Genomic DNA, 22,370 nt, shown 5'->3' with positions numbered 1-22,370 from the left:
TGCTCTCCGTAAGGGTTCTCAATCGTGTGTTACTGCACTAACTTTGTCTCCTACCGTAATGTTTCATTCTCTTTATCTTGTTTTTTATCCAAAGCGTCTACTTTTGTTCCCAAGACTTTGCAGGATGCTCTCTCTAATTCGGATTGGCGCCAAGCCATGGTAGATGAAATGGATGCCCTTCACCGTAATCGGACATGGGATCCTGTTAGTTGTTCCCTTACCTTCGGGCTCCAAAACGGTTGGTTGTAAGTGGGTCTACACTGTTAAATACCTTCACGATGAGTCTATTGAGTGGTTGAAGGCTCGTCTAGTGGCAAAAGGGTACACTCAGACTTATAGTGTTGATTATGATGAGACTTTTTCCCCTATTGCTAAGATTTCTTTTATTTGGGTACTTATTTCCATTGCTGCCAATTGTAATTGGCCGTTGTTTCAATTGGATGTCAAAAATGCCTTCTTACATGGTGACTTGGTTGAAGAAGTTTATATAGAGCAACCACCTGGGTTTGTTGCTCAGGGCGAGTATCGTCACACTGTTTGTCGTCTTAAAAAGGCCCTATATGGATTGAAACAATCTCCACGGGCTTGGTTTGGAAAATTCTCTGAGGCGGCATTAGAATTTAGTCTTAGCAGATGACAGACCGATCATTCAGTATTTTACTAGCGCACTAAAGTTGCCTTCATTTTTCTTTTGGTGTATGTAGATGATATTGTGATCACAGGTGATGATTCTGAAGGCATTGCTAACTTAAAGTTGTTTTTGTAAAATCGATTCCACACTAAAGACTTGGGTAAACTTAGGTATTTCTTGGGAATCGAAGTTGCTAGATCCAAGGAAGGTATAAGTTTATCTCAACGAAAATATATGCTGGACTTATTAGAAGAAACGGGTATGTTAGGTGGTTGTCCGGTTGATGCTCCTATGGATTCAAATACAAAACTTGTATCTGATGAGGGTGATCTATTTAATGACCCGGGAAGATTTCGTCACCTTGTTGGGAAATTAATTTATCTCACTATCACTCAACCTGATATTTCATATGCAATTAATGTTGTAAGTCAATTTATGGGAGCTCCTAAAATGCCACATCGGATTGTTGTTCTTCTGAGTATCCGATATTTCAAGCAAGCTCTAGGTTTTATGTTACTATATAAATCAAATGGTCATCTCAGGGTGGAAGGTTTTACAGATGCTAACTGGGCTGGTTCTCCTTCAGATAGGAGATCTACTACAGGCTACTGCACATTTGTAGGAGGAAATCTTGTTACGTGGAGAAGTAAAAAGCAAACGGTGGTAGCTCAATCTAGTGTTGAAGCTGAGTACTGGGCAATGGCCCATACCACTAGTGAGTTGACATGGATACAACATTTTCTAAAAGAGCTTGGGTTAACATTTGAAGCTCCTATTCCATTGTTCTGTGATAATCAAGCAGTTGTTCACATTGCATCAAATCATGTGTTTCATGAGAGGACCAAACATATTGAAGTTGATTATCACTTCATTCGAGCAAAAATATTAAGTGGAAGCATCTCTACTCCATTTGTGAAGTCTGAAGATCAATTAGCTGATATGTTTACCAAAGCGTTGGGTCATAACCGGTTAAGGACTATCTGTTCCAAGCTGGGATTATTTGATATATATTCTATAGTTTAAGGGGGAGTGTTAGAATGTTTATGTGTGTGTGTGTGTGTATATATATATATATATATATATATATACATTTATGTTGGGTCATTATGTAATTACACATAGTTGGGAGGGTCATTATGTAATTAGCTCATTCCTGTATCTTTATATAAGCTTCTGTTGGCTTAGGGTTGAGATATATGAAATATACAAATTGCAGCCTCCATCATCTCTCTCTCTCTCTCGCTCTCTCTCTCTCTCTCGTCAGTTTGAACAGAAAGCAACCAGGGAAAAATAAAAATAAGAAATAAGAAGAATTAGAAACAAAATTATGGAGGTATCTAAAGAAAAACAAGGTGACTCTGCACCTGAATTTTGGGAAGGTTGGAGACAACTGTATGGAGGTATCAGCGCCTTGAGAGTTTGAAGTGCATGTGTCCTTCCATTAACATGCTTGTTGGTTGATTATGATAGTTACTTTAACATGCTTGTTGGGCGATAGTAAAATTTCAGTTAATTGATACAGTTAAAATTTAAAATTCTATTAAACCCCCCTCTAGTTCTAATTAGGCTTAACATACTCTTAACTATCAGAGCCTTTGGTAACGGTCCTTTCCCTTAAAAACTTATCCCGTACAAAAGCAAGACTACTTTGACAATGATGTTATAGCCATTGTTAAAGGAAACATTTTCTTTGGAAGCGCAGAACTTAGATCTTGGGCCCGAAGTCACTAAAGAAGACTTTATGTTCGCTAAAACTTGTCAACTGCTTTTCACCTGAGATTTTATATATATATATATATATATATACAAGTAAAACTATTTTTGACCAGATTCATTCCAACTTCTTGGATTAGTTTTAATGTGTATGCATATCCTGGTGATTTTCTTGATCTTTGAAGTGTTAAGAACCATTGCTTTACAATGGCAAAAGTTGGTGAACAAGTTTTAGGATGCAGGTTGGAGCTTGAGAGCAGCCACTTTGTGTAAAATAATGGTGAAGGTTAGGTCTTCCTCTGTTCTTCCCCGCTCAATGCTTCACTTAGGCAGGACTAGTTTCAGGAAATGACCCAAAAGGAGTATATGATATCAAGTCTAATAATCATTTTGCTAAAAGGGTTTCCTAATTCAGTACAATTGCTGGAGCGCTATAAGAACTTCGAAAGTTTTCTTTGCCGGAAGTTCATGTTTTTAGTTCTGTTCTTTTAGACATTCTAATTTCTAAAAGTTCTTATTTGTTTGAGTTCCGTGTTTGAGTCCAATTAGGACAAATTTTTTGGCAACTCCACTATAGATTTTTTTCTTTTTTTGACATTCTAATTTTTTTTTTGAGTTCATGTTTTTAGTTCTGTTTTTATTTGCTTCTTCTTATCAGAAGCTTTATACCGAGCCATTAGTTTGGAGGCCCAAACTTGATGGTCTCCATTTTGAGGCTATTTCTGATATGGATAGAGATAGGATTGAGAATCCTTTTACTGAAGAAAAAGTTCTAAAAGCTTTATCAAGTTGTAATGGGGACAAAGCTCCGAGGCCTGACGGCTTTACTATGCGTTTTTTGATGGAAGGTTGGGCGGTAGTAAGAAATGAGGTAATGGGTACTTTTCAGAAGTTTCATTCTTATGGCGTCTTTGAAAAATCGCTTAATGCTTCATTTATTGCCCTAATCCCTAAGAAGGGAGGTGCTTCTAACATTAAGGATTTCCGTCCAATCAGTTTGGTGGGTTGTATTTACAAACTTATTGCTAAGGTGCTTGCCCTAAGGATGAGGGAAGTAATGGATGGGATTATTTCGAACTCCCAGAATGCTTTTGTTGGAAGACGGCAAATTCTTGATTCAGTTCTTATTGCTGGCGAATGTGTGGACTCCAGATTGCGTAGTGGTATTCCTGGAGTATTATGCAAACTTGATATTGAAAAAGCATACAATCATGTGAATTGGAATTTCCTACTCTATTTGTTACAAAGAATGGGGTTTGGAAGTAAATAGAGGAAGTGGATTGAGACTTGTCTTTCGTCTGTTAAGTTTTCAATTCTTATGAATGGTTCTCCCGCTGGTTTCTTTGGCTGCACTAGGGGTATAAGACAAGGAGATCCTTTGTCATCTTTTCTTTTTCTTCTTGTTATGGAGGGGTTAAGCAAACTTATGTGCAGGGCAAAGGACCTTGGTTTTATTAAGGGATTCAGGGTGGGGTAGAGATTTAGTCCATCAGATGGAGATTTCTCATTTACTTTTTGCAGACGATACCCTGGATTTCTGTGATGCTGATGTGTCTCAACTTCGATACTAGAGGTGTATACTGACTTGTTTTCTGGCGGTTTCCGGGCTAAAGGTCAATGTGGCTAAGAGTGTGCTTGTCCCAGTAGGGAATGTTCAAGATATATCCTCTTTAGCTGTAGTTCTTGGATGCAGAGTGAGTTCTTTCCCTATTCCTTATTTGGGCTTGCCCCTAGGGGTCTCTTCAAGGTTAGTGGGGAGTTGGGATTCAGTGATTAACAGGTATGCGAAGAGATTGGCAGGATGGAAGAAGCAATACTTGTCTGAGGGGGGTAAAGTTACTCTTATTAAGAGTACGTTATCGAGCCTTCCCACTTATTTTCTTTCTATGTTCCAAATCCCTTGTTCCGTTGCAGATAGGATTGAAAAAATTCAAAGGGATTTCCTATGGGGAGGAAGGGGCGATGAGTTCAAGTACCACCTTGTCAGATGGGAGCAAGTTTGCAAGCCTGTGAAATTGGGTGGACTTGGAATAAGACGTTTAGTTCCTTTCAATCAAGCTCTCCTGGGTAAATGGTTATGGAGATATGGGAGGGAAAGACATCGTCTATGGCGCAACAGGTTAGTCTCTTGTCGGTTTGGGGAAGAGATTGGAGGCTGGTCAACACGTCCGGTTACCCTTGTGGGAGGAGTAGGGATGTGGAAGTCTATTCAGAAGGGTTGGGATGCCTTTTCTGCTCATAATCAGATTCAAAGTCCGTGATGCACGTCGCATTCAGTTTTGGAAAGATCTTTGGTGTGGTGATCAGCCACTATCTCGTACATTTCCTAGATTATTCAGTATTGCAATTGATAAACACGCCTACGTAGTTGACTGTTATCGGCTTGATAGCAACGCAATTACGTGGGATGTGCATTTTTGGCGCTCTTTTCAGGATTGGGAGATGGATGAGGTATGTGTTTTTCTGGATCTAGTGTCTCGGCAGAAGGGTGTTGGCAGAGATAATGACGATTTGATTTGGGTTCCTTCTTCCCACAGTCGTTTCAAAGTAAGATCCTTGTTCTTATGTTTGTCTAATTTTGATAATCGTGACTTCCCGTGGAAAACTATTTGGCGGTCCACGAGTCCAACTAGGGTGGCTTTCTTTGTCTGGACCGCTTTTTTTGGGAAAGATTCTGACAATTGATAATTTGAGGAAAAGGAGCAATTGTATTGTTAATCGGTGTTGTCTAAGCAAGAATGATGAGGAGTCAGTTGATCACCTCCTTATGCATTGCCCTGTGGCGAACGATTGTTGGAATCTTATTGTTGAGTTGTTTGGCATGTGTTGGGTAATGCCACGATCTACTAAGGAATTAATCCTTGTTTGGAGAAGATGTTGTGTGAGAAGAGATGTACGCGATTTCTGAAGAATTGTCCCACATTGTGTATGGTGGTGCATTTGGAAGGAGAGAAATAGCAGAATATTCGAAGGGAAAGAGTCGCCTACGGCAATGGTGAAACTATACATTCTTCGTTCTCTTTTCAATTATGCGAAGAGGAGCTTTTGCTCCTCTTCTAAAGATCTAACTACTTTTTTGGATTCTTTGGGGCCTTAGTCCCGGTTCCACTTTTGTAATAGGGACGCGTTCCCCTTTTGAACGCCTTTTTAATATTATTATTACTTATCAAAAAAAAAAGTACAACTCTACTACTAGATTTTCTTAAAAGCATTCTAGTTTCAATTTTCAAGTCCAATTTGGTTACCATATTAGATAGACTTGTATTTTGTAAGAAAAAAAATAATAATAATTCTTTTACTTGACTAGGAAATACTCCAATATCCACAAGGCCTACTATACAAGGACAAGTGTTGAATGACATGATATTGAATTTAAGGAATTTAGTTACGAGATTTAGTGATTCCTTGCCTATATTCTGCTGCTTCTTTTGAAGGCTATTTTTGTTTTGTGTGTGTGGTTTTGGGGAGGGGGGTAGCAGCAACAACCAGTAATCAAACACCATATATTTAAATCCTTGTCTATTTATAAACCATATACAGGCTTTTTATGAAAACTTAAATGCAATAAGTAATTTTAAGTGTTACCCCAACTAAGTGGGTGACTATAGAGAGCATCCTATTAAAATTTCAAGAGCTATCCAGCATAATTTCTAGTTATTTATTTTACAAAAATCAAAGAGATACATATGAAACTGCAAGAGAACAAGCCTCATATGGCCCATGCCAAATAGTTGGGCCAGACTTTGTTGAGTTAGCTTTGCATATAAGAAACTGCAGATGCTATATAAGGTATAACTTAAGAGTTCAAGTGTCTTAAAGAAATCTATCACGCAACATTTAGACTGTTGTTAATAATCAAAGCTCAAAAGAAACATAATAGCAGGCTATATAGAAACATAATTTGGTCCAAACCCAACACCAACCTTAAGATACGCCTGAATGTGGCTATTGTTGTTTCCCAACTGAACAAGCTTATTAGAGATCCGTGTAACGTGTCCAAGGTTTCCCAACCTTGGTGCTCGTCTTCCAGTAGCAGGTAAAGTTGGCTGCACAACAAAGTTATCCACGCTGTCACATATTCTAATTAAAACACTTACAAAAGGGAGATGACTCTGTTTATGGCGTACGCAGATGCTGCAAAATGAAAATCTTCCTACAGGAATCTCTTTAAAATCCCTCGTAAATTGGAAATCAAATGTTTCCACAGTGTTTTCAGTCAATCGCTAGTGGAACATAAGGAAAAAGCTAAAAGAACCACCACTGCAACACTCCAATTATACAAATGGCTGTAAAAAGTACTTTTTATAAATTATGGACATTTGTCACTTGAAGAATGCATCCGCCAACCTGATTGAGATCACCAGAGAGAATGGGATGTTTATCTGCTTGGAGAACTTTTCCAATTAAATCACACTCTTTGAGAAGATGATCAATAATGGTACTATTTTTGCTCTCCATGCATGAAAATACAATACTCTCCACATGATGATGCAATGAAGTATTGTATGGGTACCTGCATCAATTGAGATGACAAAGATAAGCTAAGAAGCACGGATACGGACATGGATACGATACAGACACGATACGACACGGATATGCCAACACATCAAATTCTTAAAAAGTAGGACACAGACACAATGTGGACACGGTAATATAAATATAAATTTTCATTTGTATATTTATTGGATGAGATCATCACAAATCTTTAATTAATATATAAATTCTATACTAAGTGTCCGAGAATGTGTTGACCAAGTGTCCGAGATGTGTAGCCCAAGTGTTTATTTTTAAATAACGGACACGGCCATGAAGTGCCAGACACGTGTCTAAAAGTGTCGATGGAGTGTCGGTGTTAGACACAGACACGGCACCTCTTAGAAGCATCCGTGCTTCTTAGAAGATAAGGTACTAGAGATCGTGTATATTTAGACAAAGACACGAATAACGAAATGATATTTGTTAAGACCAAGGCTTGTTACTATCTACCGACTTAATAAATTCATCATTCATGCATTAAGAAGAGGAGGATTTGAAGCAATATCTTACTCAAAGAACAGATCAATGACTCTTTGTATTGTCCCCGAGCTGACCAACTCTTCCTCTCCAACTTCATTTCCAGTTTTCAGTAGCACAGCAATGAACTCCACAATCTAATATCAGGGAGTGTAACAATTTAGAACTAGAAAACAGAGTAAGAAATGATCAAAGAACTCTGCTAGCAGGAAGGAACTGAATACAAGCTGGTGACATGCATCTATCCTAACTCCTAACCAGATTTTGAGAACTCCAGACAAACAATTAAAACTTTAATACTTGGCTTTGAAACATAACGGCAAACTCAGTTAATTTAACTTCACACGTGGGATGGGATTCATATGCATGGTTATATTTTCATCATTATGTAACACAGAGAAGGCCCAAACTAAAGCAAGAAAAAAGAACCTTTAAACGATGTTTCCCAAGAGGAGGCCTCAGTTCACCATATGTCGTAGGCAAACTTTTCTCATCAGATGACACATTCAATAGCATCAACAAGTCACCTGCAACATGAGATGCACAATGGTATTAACAATTGTTGTGGAAAAGCAACAAATAAAAATTAGTTTGCAGAAATGCCGAACTCCCAAAACATTTCTGGCACAGTGGTGCTGCATGGTACTTGAAAGAGGGTGGGGTGGGGTTATCCTTCGCCAATCCAAAAACTTAAGAATTGCATTAGATGTGTTTTCATCCATAATAATAAATCGCATTATAATATTCACAATCACCACAAACTGAAGTTGGTATCACCATGAGCAAGATGCATTTGACTTTATTCCTCTTAGGTGTAATAATGATTAATGAACAAATTGTATTTAACCTTAGGGTAAACTGCCAAAAACATCCCCTCAATTATCAAAAAATTATACACCCCCCTATTAAAGCAACAAACTCCCCTAAACTATAAAAAATTGCAATTAAGGCCAGTCCATCAACTAGCTGTTTATAAGCATGATAATTGATATCCCCTGCATGATGAATTAAATAAATAATATAAATTGTGAAGTTATGGACCAATCCCCCACAATAAAACAAAAGCCGTAGAGATACAAGTAAAGCACAAAAAAAGGGGATGTGCAAAAATAGCATTACAAGAAGAAAGAAACTCTATTATTGCCTCCATGGGCATGACCAAAACCATCAGTCGAGAGTAAATAAAACCAATTATAAAAAATCAAAGAGATGGAAGCAAGGAATCTAGAAGCCTATGACCAAAATCTTTACAGCCTTAGTGACCAGTTATGGAAGGGACGGTGGCACAGCACAAACCTTAACATTTTGATCAACGGAAACTTTGGACTGAGGAAGCAGCCCTTTTTACAATTATACCACTGGCGGGCCCGTGGATTACTATTTCCCACTTTTTGGATATTATACATACGACATACAGCGCATCCAGTCAAACACTAAGTCACACAATTCTTCTAAATGGGTGCTGCTCTCACTCTCTCACTCTCTATGTGTGCTTCTGCTCCCCCTCTCACTGTGTGACTTAGATTTTCCAACTCTCGCTCGTGCTGTTTGACTTAGGTCAAACACGCATGGAAGTTTCGCTCAAAATAAATAATTGAATACAAATAAAGAGGAATTGGGTACTAAACAAGAAAGCTAGACAACTCCTCAGCAATTTGTTGTGAAGAAATAGGATACAAAATCAGAAATTTGAGAAAATTAATGAACTAAGAATAAGGTTTAGTAAGATATTTATATTTAAAATCACATGAAATGCCTATATTGCATTTACTCAAACACTATAGAAACAAGTACCCAAACTGTCAATGCATGAGGTGGCCAACAACCAAAGTTCCCAACATGCTTAGATTTCCAATGTTCCTTTTCAAAGTAACTAGAAACGAATAACAAACAAATTCCAACATCATACAGAATATCTGATTCACATTACAAAAAAAATAAAAATAAAAATAATAATAAATAGTTGGTTCATCACATTATATGAGCTTAAGAGATTACATGTTTAAAAGTGAACTTAAATTGAGAAAAAAAGAAAAAAACTCAGAAATTCTCATTTTTTTTCATCAGAAAAAACTGTTGCTGACCAGTGCCATGAAGTTCATATTCTACGAGAGATAAAAAATGCAAAAGATATATTCATAAAAATTACCTAGTTTGGGCAGCATTGCATTAACTGTCTCAGGATTAAGAGGTATAGTTGGCTCATACATGTGTTGACTTCGGATAGTATGCATCAAGGGAGAAGTAATTGATCGTTTTGGATCCAACAAAGAAATACACACTGACAACGAGTGGACAAGGCCTGATCTTGAATGCGAGTCTTCTAATCCATGATCAAATATCCTTGCCACAAAACTGCATATAAACAAAAATTTCAAAACAAATTGGTTAAATAAATATTTCAATTAAAACAAATGACAGACCAAAAAGTTAATTGAGGGGAATAAAAAATTTGAAATCGCACAAACCTTGGGCTAGAAAGTTTAGTGGCGAGAGTTGATGGGGCACTCCGAGTTATAGAGCATAAAGTTTCTGCCGCATTAGCATGAACTTCAGGAGAACTCTGCTACATTTAACAAATTAGTCAGATGAATCTACAAGACATGCAAAATCTAATTACTGGAAAATACTACCTTCATGTAAAATTATACTCAGCCACCATTCCAACCACACAGGCCAAGAGCAAACAATAATGGTGACAATATTGGTGCCTAGAGGGCGGTCCCCCAGTTAATTTCCTCTTATGACCCTTTTTTCCTTAACAACTAATAAGAACTCTCCACACCAAGTCAATCCTCTTCCTTTTCCTCTCCCCCCCCCCCACCCCCCCCCCCCCCCCCCCCCCGGCTGACTGGACCTTCCTCCCACTCTTCCCAGTTCCCTCCTCCCAGGCTACCAAAAGGCTCATAAATATTTAAGTGCTCACCCGATAGACCACCCATTAGTTACAAAGAATAGTATTACTGTATATAAGCTCATACTGCAATTCATTAACTTACTAATGGACTCAATTTATCCACAATCATTTCTAGTAAATTGCTATCAGCCAACCACCGCATCACATCTATAGAATTGGGATAAATATGGTCATCAGCTCCCACGAGTCGAATCAAAACCTGTATGAAGAATTCCATCAGTAGAGAAGATTATGTATGAATGCAAATCAAAAGGACGGAAATTAACAATTACATGTGACATCTTACAAAAGAGTGAATACTCAAATTTTGAAACATAAATCTGAGTACTAACCTCCATGATTGATGTGATACCAATCAAATCAACCAGTTGGCGGAAAACATCTTGATGGGCCTGTAAAACACAAAACTAAGTCATGAACCAAAGACAATTTTAGAAGGAAAAAATGGGGAGGACAACCAACCAATCATTAATTTTTCACAGAAGCTATAACTGACATTCCAGTGTTAAATAGATATTTTTTTCTTTTTCTTTTTCTTTTTCTTTGGATGGTAATTAATAGATACCTATTTCCAGTATGTAGTAATTACCGGTCACAGTCTCACATCATGTAAAGAGTCTTTACCATAAACATAACCAGAGGGACGAATCTTATCAACTGATCAGCCATATAACATCCAGAGTGTAATAAATGTCTTCACAACACCATGAAGTCATATAGCCTTGTCTACAAACATAATTCATCAGGAACATCAAGCAGTGCCCAAAACTAATAGGCATAGCACTACCACAGATCATCTCTTTCAGAATGGAGGGCCCGAGCAATTTTTAAGTCGTCAAAACTATCAACAGTCTAATATTAAATGTTCATCAACATAATAAAAACTACTCGCACAAAAGTCCAACTATAGAAATTTAATTTATTTTTGTTGTATAGATTTCACATATTTTCCATTTCATAAAGATCAAGGCTAGAATCCATTGTTGGCCATGTCAATGTGGAGTTCATGGCTGGGTGGACAATACAAAACTAATCTTTGATGTTAATTCGCGCAACTGCTTTAAAGTTCAAACCCGTGTTCTCACACGTGACTGCCCTACGTTTTACCATTGCACTAACCAAGGTCTCCAACCTATTTTTGTCCAAAGCTGTCTTGTGTGTCAACAAGTCAAGATAGAACATAAAAAGCTAGGTAGATTCTTTGCCCATCCTCACCAGACCATCGAAGTTTTAATCTCATCATATTAACTAAATTCAACTACTATGAGACAATGACCATGAAAAAAAGGACTAAAATGAACTAAAACTCAGTCAAATTCCGCTACTGACAATGATGTGAAACCTCAGTATATACAGAACCCTTGTCAAGGGCAAGCAAAATGCAACACAAAGTAGAACATATCCTGGTGAGACATGATGCAGCCTAGGCTTTGAACAAGCCTGCCTCCTGAGAGGAACTGAAACAAAAAATCTAGCATCGGCATGGGTAGATGATATAGGTCAGTTCATAAAAATACTTGGCATAGGGGAACTCAAAGGACACTACAGATGATCTATGTATCAAGACAACAGAAAAGGGAACTCAACATTTTATTCAGAAAAACTGCAGTATGATTGAACAAGATAAGTGATATCCCTCCTATCAAAGAGCCAGATATGTCAATTCCAGCGATAATTCTTGGGCACCCCTTTTTAGCAATTCAGCAAGCAACTAAACTACCTTAGTTGGCAGGGTTTGATGAGTCCAGGAGGTAAGAAGCTTTCTAAAATCTCTCTGACTTCTTCAGGAAGCCATGGATACAAGGCAAGAGGATGTTAATTTTCAACACCACGCTATGTTTTCAATTGATATGGCAGTGTATGTGGATACATCTCTTCAGGAAGCCATGGATACAAGGCAAGACGCAAAAAAATTATAACTTTCAACAACACATTATGTTTTCAATTGATACGGCAGTGTAGTATAAAACAATCGCAGCGTGGATACAGCAATGAGCGGATTCGCATCTCTTACAATCGATACTGTCTTCTGTTCTTGGAGCAGAACCAATTTGCTTCACTTTACATCCATCCCAAGGTATCATTTCTAATACATATGTGGGGCAAGCTAGGACACATTGAGTACACCCTATACATGTATCATAAATCTTTACTGAATGTGACATGGAATATATAAATTTTTTAACATCATAAAATTTCGATCTAGTAAACTTATAACCGAATCATATATTTAGATACAGACAAAATTCTGATGGTTTGTGTGTGTGTGTGTGTGTGTATACAAATATAAAAAAAAAAAAATCTATCAATTTTCTGTGTTCTATACTAAGAATTGAATAAAATTATATATATATATATATATATATATATATCGTAAATATAATTATATTAAATTTTCAAATACTATTTCCTACCAAATTTTTGCCATTATAATTATATTCATAATTTAATATCCTATATTAGAAGGTTTCATTAAATGTTTGAACTTTGATCAGTGGTGGTCATGCATACAATGTTATATTGTCTTTTAAAAAACAACACAAAATAGGTTGGACACTTTGCGCTGTGTTCATCTTGTTTCTGAGATTGTAAATGTGGTTATTTTTTATTTTTTAATTTTTTATGAGTTTGCAAACATGGTCTTTTTAAGATATTTTGTGCCATATATATGTCTGTTGGGAATGTTTGATATGTGTTGGCCAAGTGTCCAAAATAACGAGATTTATTTTGAACTTATGAACAAGTTGGTGAGGTGTTAGACATGTGTCAGTAAAGTTTCACGTATGGCATGTGATCTATATGGACATTGCACCATTTTAGACGTGCTCGTACTTGTTAATCCATCCTAAATCAATTTACAATACCACCAACTTATAAACTACACAATCTTCTCCCAAATACCATTAAAATCTCCTCTTATAAATAATCTCTCCCCTCCAAGAATTCCTTGAATCAATACATCCAGATATTCTCAAAATTGTGCACAAACATTAATTATATTAACTAAATTTTCTCGTAATACAAGTTTTATCAATATTATAGTATCCCCTTTTCTAATAACCATTACAAGTTTATTCAAGATTATTCTGTCCCTTTTTCTAATAACAACTACAACTTCTTTAAATTCTTATCACTTTTTATCCCTACTCACGGAAAATGATTTGACAACTATCTTTAAATGTAGGGTTGGGCACCTTTTACAACTTATTTGGGCCTTCCATCGAATTGTTCTTCCAAACAGCCATGCAAGACTTAGTTTGATCCAACAGGAAGATTAAATGGGTGAAAGAAGAGGAAATATTTATCAAAGGGGAGCAGACTCACTCTAATTATAAATGCTCTTTCAAGCCAACCAATATAGGGATATTGATATTTCCATTTCCAAATTTTCCGCTGAAATCCTTAGAAAAGCTCCCTCCCTCCCTCTGCATGAGTGTGTGTGTTGTATTGTGTTTCAAAAAGTGGGCACAGGTGACAAGTTGAAGTACCATCTGATGAAATAGAAGACAGTGTGCCTAATCAAGGATGACAAGGAACAAGAAGTTTAAGATTGTTTATGAAAGCTCTTTTGGGAAAATGGTTGTGGATAAGTGGAAGAGAGTAATAATTTTTGGAGAGAACAGGTGGAGAGGAAATATATTTCGCCTAATCAAGGAACAAGCTTTGACAGTAGAAGTTTAAGATTGTTTATGACAGCGCTTTTGGGAAAATGGTTGTGTGGATAAGTGGAAGAGAGGAATAATTTTTGGAGAGAACAGGTGGAGAGGAAATATATTTCTAAGGACAGTCCCTCTCATGAACTTTGTAAAAAAGGAGGATTCTCTAATTACGTATTACATCTATCTAGGATGATGAAGTTTAGGGAAAAAGAAAAAGAAGAAGGCGGCATGGAAGCATTTATATTAAAAAATCACAAAAATTGGGTTGTGGGGTGTTATGAGAGCTTTACAGGATTTGGAGTTAGACTATGGAGAACTTCAGTTTTCTTTATGCTTGGTTCAGTAGAAAGGGAGTGTTAACACCTCAGTCTTGCTGCCTCTGGAAAAAGGAATATTCATTTCATTCCTTAATACAATCAAAAGGGAGAAAGCCACTCGGGTTCCCTTGGAAGGACCAAGGTTGAATATTTTGGCTGGACTATTGTTCTGGAAATATCTTGCGCATCGATAATTAAATATAAGAAATAGAAAGTTTTGTCCTAGCTGGTTTTGTACATGCACGGGGATTGGGAGTCAGTCGCTAGGAAACTATGGGATATTATCTATAATAATGAAAATATAAGATAGAAACACAATAAATGTATTGATTTTTTCTCCTTGGTTCTAGATTAAACTCATGAATCCAATACTGCACACAGGAATACAGATATAAAAGCCTTTTTTTCTTTTCTGGATAAGTTTATAATTATGAATTTTCTTAAGTGAAAGCAGTCACCGCCTAAACAATAACATTGCTTATTGGGCACTAGTCCATATTCTTTGGAGTGTATCATCAGTCATTATCACATTAGTAGAAATGTACTGCAAAAATGTGAAGAAAAATGGCATCACAACAAATAATCAAGAAAAGGACTAAGAAAATCAACATCCGAATCTGATCTATGGATTTTTATACAAGATTTTTCTCAAATAAAATTTGCTTAATGTTTCATTAGAGTTTTAGATGCTGAAAATGGAATACAACATAGAAATTGAAGCTTTTAGAATTTCACATAGATCTGACAGAAGATAAAGCATATGGAATTTTCAGAAATTTATTATATTCTAAGCTCAATCCCCTCATTTGGGTCTCCCAAACATAATTGGAAATTATGTTTCTCATAATTCAAAGCTCAATTTCCCAAACATATGAAATGCCATGCCACACGGATTAATGGATTATAATAAATGTGAAGATAGCTTATGCTTGACGCAGTGGCAAGCTTCCATATGCATCTCATCATTAAGAATGACTTGACCCACCTTTTGTGGCCTGCATTTGGTAGCTCACAATTGATTGAGCACATGCCCAAATCATCTTAATCCAACCACCCTGAGTCAGATGTATCAATATCACTTATCACAAAAAAGAAAGAAATAAACCAGATACGCCATTATGACAGCAAGTATAGAACTGCTGCGGTTTAAGGCATTAAAGACCAACGCACAGACTAGCAGTGTTTTTTGATTGAAGAAGTTGGAAGTAAAGAAAAGGAAGAGGATGAAGAGTTTATCCTGTGATTGGATTAAAAATTGAACAGAACGGAAAGGATTACAAGGGAGAAGGAAGTTTTTATTAACACCTCAAATAGTAATCTTGCTATCCTTACAAAAGTTAGGATTTATAAGGAAATACAAGGGAATTAATGACTACCATTTTGTCCCTATTAGTATTACAATTGAAATCTTATTTGCCTCTCTCCATAAACATAGTAAAACCCTCTGTCATTTAATTTCTCTCCACTATTTTCGCAAACACGATGAATGAGTTCCCATTATCTTTCCTTTCTTTTACCTTATTAGTTACCCTACACGAAGAATAGTTAATAACCTATACTTTCATTTCCTTTCTCTCCTAAAAATTATATTTTTTCCTTTAATTACCCTCCTACTTATCCAGACACGCTGTAAGGGTTGTAGTTTTCGGATCCATAATGTTAACAGCCTTCTACACCAAAAGCTTAAGTTGTTAGAGAGGGTGTAACGTTAATATTTAAATCCTTCAGCACGCCTCCTCACATGTGGCCTCCAACACGTGTTTCAATTTTAATTATCAGGGTGACAGTGAGGTTTGAACACAAGACATTGCCAGCTCTGATATCATGTTAACAACCATCTACTCCAAAAGCGTAAGCTGTTAGAGAGGGTGTAACTTCAATATTTAAATCCTTCAACACATATGATATTTGTGGCGCAGAAGAATCAAGGGGTAAGGAGCATTGTTAATGAATTCTAAATTACATGATGCATTGGGACTTCATTTTAGATTCTCCAAACCATCAGAGATGCAATACTAAAGTTGCATATCATTTTTCCCCTAAGCTATGCATGCACATTTTTTAATTTCAGATAAACTATGCAGATCTCAAAAATAGGTCTCAACAACCAACAGCAACCATCATTTCAAACAGATAACTTCTGCAACTGAAGAGATGATTTCCAAATTTTGGAACCGCTCAAGAAAAATTCTCAAAACATGTGCAACAAAGAGATGATTTGAAGTATTTACTCACTTGAACATAATTCATTAATGGGACCGTCTTCCGCAACATGAGGCATATAACAACCTACAAATACAATGCCAGAAAGAAAATGAAAAATAAATAAATAAATGAAGCAACTGATCTCAGGTGAGACATGACTAGGAAAAATGTCGACCATGAAAAATCATGTACAAAGACTTTATAGCACATATACCTTGCTAAAATACCCAGCCAACAATGCACTATGAGGACGGTTAGGTTCCAAGAAGGAGAAAAGTAAATTCATTAGCTGTAATTGCACCATAAACAGATTGAATTAGATTATTGGGATGGTAAATCATGTCATATCACTTTTTAGTCTATAATAACACAGTCCATACCTCCTCTTCCTCCACTAAAGTCTTCAGGATAACATCGATTTCACATGTAAATATCTCACAAGCAACGAAAGGAAACCTAAATCATTAGACAGGTAGCAAAAGCATGAAACATACTTCACCTTAACACAATTACAATATGAGAAACAAACACACAACTCCAATAATGCCTATTTTCCTATCAAATCGTAATGACCTACTTGAAGGTTCGTTTGCTTTCAGCATCCTCAGGAGGCTCTTCAACTATATACCGCAATAACTGCTCCACCTGGGTTCTATCTCGCAAACTGAAAACACAGATGAATATTTTTAAGAATCAGCCCCTGTATATTAAACATGCAAGCTACATATTAAGCAAACACAGTATAGACAAAAGTGTGTGATGGACAAAAGTGTCTGTGCCAAGAAAATTGCATGCAAAACTAAGAAAAGTTGCCCCAAGAAATTGAATTACAAATTAATGAGACGACTGTTTAAAGATTTGCATTCTTGGATTATCTCCTCTTCGTCCAGAAGCTCTTCCAAAGTGAAATTTTCCTTGTCTAATACTGACTCAACCTATAAAAGGAAAAGAGGAAGAAAAGACAATATAAATAATAGGTTAGGAGAAAACAAAAGGAAGAAATAAATAAATAAAAGCTGGATTTATCATGCCCCTAAAGACATTACAAGTTTACTTTAAACAACAACTCATCCCATGTTACATCACCATCATCCTTGCCTTATCCCATATTGACTGGGTCATTCACATGAATTCTCTTTTTCCATTATTTCCTGCTATACACAGTGTCTCCTCTGATATTTAATTTTTTAAGATCATTTTAATTACTTCATCCCATCCTCCCATATAAGTTTTGAATGGCCTCTTTGTTGCTTACCTTCTAGGAAAACTAGTCTTCCTCTTCTAACCAACCGGTGCATCTTTGAATCGACATTGTCTATATAGTATAGACTATATAGTCATACCACCTAAGTCTTCTTTCTTTAATTTTATCATTAATAGGCACTATTCCTAGTTTTTTCCTCACACATTTATTACTAATTTTATCTCTTCTAGTCACTACTATCATCCATCATAGACTCCTCATTTCCACTTCGTGAATGTGTTACTGTGTTAGTCTTTTTTTTTTTTTTCAACGTCCAACACTCTGCTCCATACAATATAGATGGCCTAAAAACCGTCCTATAAGTTTTTCCTTTTACTTTATTTGATATTTGTTTGTCACTTAGGATACAACTAGCTTACATCCATTTTGTCCACCCTATTCCAGTCATACTTGCTATATTTTTTAATTTTTTATAAGTAAGACTGTATTAGAAATCGTTCAAAAAGGGGGAATGCAACCCACAAAAGCTACACAAGGCCAAATAAGCCCCCTAAAGTCCAAAAAAATCAACTCTCTCCCCCATGGAATTGCAGTTTCTCCTAAGAACCCAACAAAAAAAGAGAGAGCTAAGAATAGAGAACTTCAGCACGCCAATAGGAGTTTCCTCTCCCTCGAAGAATCTTCTATTTCGTTCAAGCCACAAGCACCACCAAACACACAGGGCGCTAGCCTCCAAAAACACGGGCTTGGGCACCCACTAAACACCCTCTCCAAGCCTCAATCAAACCTCTCGAAGTCCGAGGCATAACCCACTGAACCCCGAACAAACCTAACAGTGAACCCCGAATAATCCAACGAGAAAGGGCAGTGCAACAGGAGATGATCAATTGTATCCTCGCCACGCTTACACATACGACCAGTAGTTGACCACCACCTACCTTCTCCCTCTCAGGTTATCTAGAGTCAGAATCCTCCCTAGAATAGTCGTCCACGCCAAAAAAAAAAAAAAGCCACCTTAGGAGGGGCCTTGGAACGCAAAATGGCCTTCCACAGGAAAGCAGGCATTGGAGCTTTAAAAAGGCATCTAAAGAGAGATTGAACATCAAAACGCCCATGAGCCAAGGGAACCCAAATCCGGGCATCTAGCCCATCACCTACAACCTCCTGATGATACAACAAGTCCAAGAACCCAATGACATACTCCAACTCTCAGTCCTAAAAATGCCTTGAAAATAAGACATTCCTCCCGCTATCAAGCCAATAACAATCAGCCACCAATTCCAAAGCATGTCTATCCAAGGCATTCCTAAATAGTCTGGGAAAAATGCAAGCCAGAGATTAGTAGCCACACCAGATATCTCCCCAAAAACGAATTCCCCTCCCCATACATACTATATTACCGTCTATCTCCCCATTTTTTTGTAATATTGACCCTAAATAACAAAAATAGTTATTTTGAATAACTCTTTAAGCTTGAATTTGCAATGTTTATATTGTCATCCCATGTTGCATGGACTTCTCAAAAATGCATGTACCCTTTTCAAAAAACGCGTAACATTTGGACATGGAGATGGAGGTAGATATGTGTCCAAACATTTGGCTGGAGATGAACTTAACAAACATACCCAATCAATAATTCAAATTGATTATATAATCAATCATAAAACTCTATTATATGATCCTTTTGCTGCATTATTGCTTCAAATCAAGTATGGTTCCTGTATTGAATACCATATAAAAACTTTACCTTACTCTAAAAAATAAAAGGAGAATATTAAATAACGAATATTTCACCATGCCCCTGTGTCCTTAGGTTTGGGAATTCATTAAATCCAATATTTAGACATGTTCCCGCTCCTAACGCATGCACCCTAGTCCATGTACAATAACTCACCCTTACCAAATACATATGGCACTAAAAAATATATACAATGGATAGATAACTGGGGTAAGGAAAATGAATAATTGCCAAACAGCTGCCTCCAAATTCAAACCCATGAAGCACATGGGAAAGGCACACTAGGCAGAATCATATATAATGAAAAGAAAATCTCACTCGACACCAAGGTAAAAATTACAAAAAGCACCATTGAAAATTTGCTCAAGTAATCGGCATCCATCCCAAAAAATGGAAAATCATTATAACGATAGTTATCAAGCTCAAATGAAGCCCATAAATCAAATTAATAGAAATCTCATAGCGCTGTTTGGTGACTGAAGAAGTGTAGGAAACAATAAGAAAGTACGAAGTTTGACGAAATTTTCATTGTTTGAAACCATAGGAAACTAAAAATTTCCACTCAACTGATCCTAATACAAAAATTTGACTTGGTTGAGTTGAGTACTTCAATTAGATTCTCCAGGAAAAATAAATAAATAAATAAATAGCTTTTACATGAGATTTGAAATTTGATGTTCCCTTCTTTTCCTCAGTTTTTTTGCCAACCAAAGAAAGGGTGAATAAAGTTCAACTGAGAAAACCCAGATCCTAGTTAAACACATTCATTGTAATTAAACTCATTTATTAGAACAAATTAACACCCTAAAGCAAATTTTAATCAAACTATATCACAATGCTGAAATATAAAGGGGAAGAACTGAAATTGTAATTATCCCAAATGCAAATCACTACCATACCTGCAGTAAATGTACCAATATTACACATTTATTAAAAGGATTTATCTATTAACGAATTACTACAAATATCATGCATAGTGTCTGATATGTATTATTATTGCACTAATCAGCAACCAAATTACCACACATGAGCTCGATCCACAAATGACTAAAAAAATAGCAAAAATAAACATATCGCTGAAACAATAATTACAAATTAAATAAACATAATTCCCATTGATAGATTAAAATTTAAATGTAGAAAAACTAAAAACTCCATACATGTTTTTCATTCGAACGAATTGCACAAACAGAGACACCTCGTGCAAGAAACAGAAAATTAACACGCAAAGACTCTTCTGAAGAGAATCACACTTACAGGTGAAGACGCAGATAGAGCTGTGAGTTTCCAAAACATACTGAATATATATATATAAATTAATATATGTGTGTGGGTATATATGTGTATATATGAAGAGGCGAGCTTGAAGCAAGTAACTCTTTAGATCTGTAAACCCTAAGTTGATTGAGAAGATAGATAGAGAAAAAGGAGCTGGGGAATCAAGATTTGCTTAGCAGCTGAGAGGCGTTTGAAATTTTTGGAGCGAAAGAGAAGAAATACCCTAATTTTCAGAGACAGAGAGAGGGGCTTTCCTAAAAATCGCGGCTGCGAAGCGAAGCCTTATGTATGATATGTTAATAATGTCCAGTGCTGATGGGGAAATGGGGGTGAAAAAAAATAAAAAATAAAAAAGTTCAATACGAGGTCCGAATATCACAAAACCAAAAACCAAATGCACCATTTTTTAAAATAAAAATCAAAAAAATAAATATTCAAGCCAACCCAAAGACCTCCCATTATTTTCTCAACAAGATTCAAAGACTCTATTCCCCTTTTGAATAAATGATAGAGTCACGATACCATACTATCAAATAGACTTAATTAAAATTGGTTTAAAATAATAATAATAATAAATAGACCTAACTAATACAGCTAAATATTATTATTTTTTATTTTTTATTTTTATTTGTTCCAAAATAAGTGTCTAATTTGAAAAGTTAATGTATTATTTTTTTTAATATTACTAATTTAAATTCCTTGCATTAAACTTATAAAAAAGTACAGTATCACGTCACTTTGGATCCACTGTGGATAAAATTGATAATTCATTCGCAACACTCTTTCAACATACTTTCAACATATTAGAATACTAAAATATTATCGAATCGAGAATTTAACACTTTTACATCATTGTTATTTAGCCAATTTAAAATTATTAAATTAATGATTTAAAGTTACAACGTTGTCAATTTAAGCATAATCAATTAAAATATTCAAGAGAACCACTTGAACTTAAAATTGTATAAGAAATGAGATGATCGTAGTGTACTATATTTTGCCTTTCGAACACTCAAAATTCCTTAAAAAACGACAGCTTTTACAATCTAAGATAGTGTCCATTGATACCCTTTGTGTATTTTTTTTTTCCTTTTGTTAGAAATATGAAAGGAGAGAAACTATGTATTGTATTGATATATAAGATATGAGATATATAGGATTTATATAGATAATGAGATGTGTGGAGAACAAGAAACCAAAACCCTATATTGTAAACCTATACATGATTAGAATATATTACTCTATATAGTAAACCTATACCTAGTTAGAATATATCACACAATATAGTAATAATATATTCTACGGTCAATTATCATAATTATAACAAGTTACATTAATATATTAAAAAATACAGCTCATGCCGACACTCCTACTCAAATTGGAGCATAGATATTTATCATGCCCAACTTACTAATTGCACCATGGAACGCCCTTCCTGAAACTGTCTTCGTGAGTACGTAAGTTAACTGATCTTCAAACCGAACAGACGAAAATTGTAAAACTTTTCGACCAAGATTCTCTTTAATAAAATGACAATCAACTTCAACATCTTTTGTACGATCATGTTGAACCGGATTATGTGCAATTTCAATGGCTACCTTATTATCACAATGTAGACTCATCGGTTTCTCATATCAATCCTCAAATCTTGTAATACATGTTTGACCTATAGCAATTTGCATACACCATGAGCCA

General features: G+C 35.9%; 1 protein-coding gene across 6 annotated transcripts in view; it reads right to left on the bottom strand.

Annotated features, from left to right (window-relative positions):
- LOC132306167 (uncharacterized) overlaps window positions 1-21,063 on the bottom strand; it is a 29,425-nt gene extending 8,362 nt beyond the window's left edge. Inside the window, exons 1-14 of one of the 6 annotated variants that reach the window (XM_059803443.1) lie at window positions 20,655-21,063; window positions 17,287-17,390; window positions 17,033-17,119; window positions 16,836-16,911; window positions 16,670-16,744; window positions 16,486-16,539; window positions 10,607-10,666; window positions 10,357-10,473; window positions 9,826-9,923; window positions 9,507-9,712; window positions 7,787-7,884; window positions 7,391-7,494; window positions 6,692-6,857; window positions 6,268-6,390 (exon numbers count right to left, since the gene is read on the bottom strand). In XM_059803443.1, coding sequence (XP_059659426.1) covers window positions 6,268-6,390; window positions 6,692-6,857; window positions 7,391-7,494; window positions 7,787-7,884; window positions 9,507-9,712; window positions 9,826-9,923; window positions 10,357-10,473; window positions 10,607-10,666; window positions 16,486-16,539; window positions 16,670-16,744; window positions 16,836-16,911; window positions 17,033-17,119; window positions 17,287-17,390; window positions 20,655-20,693 — 1,407 coding nt within the window. In that variant the 5' untranslated portion in view covers window positions 20,694-21,063. The remainder of the gene's footprint in view (window positions 1-6,267; window positions 6,391-6,691; window positions 6,858-7,390; window positions 7,495-7,786; window positions 7,885-9,506; window positions 9,713-9,825; window positions 9,924-10,356; window positions 10,474-10,606; window positions 10,667-16,485; window positions 16,540-16,669; window positions 16,745-16,835; window positions 16,912-17,032; window positions 17,120-17,286; window positions 17,391-20,654) is intronic. The other 5 variants (XM_059803444.1, XM_059803439.1, XM_059803441.1 and 2 more) reach the window with 5 other exon arrangements.
- Between the last annotated feature and the right edge of the window lie 1,307 nt (window positions 21,064-22,370).

The sequence above is a fragment of the Cornus florida genome, unplaced genomic scaffold, assembly GCF_030987335.1.
Source record: "Cornus florida cultivar Cherokee Brave unplaced genomic scaffold, ASM3098733v1 CherokeeBrave_3.0.0_Hap2_Chr05, whole genome shotgun sequence".
NCBI lineage: Eukaryota > Viridiplantae > Streptophyta > Magnoliopsida > Cornales > Cornaceae > Cornus > Cornus florida.
Note: the sequence above shows the minus strand (reverse complement) of the source record. Positions and strands in the feature narration are given on the sequence as shown.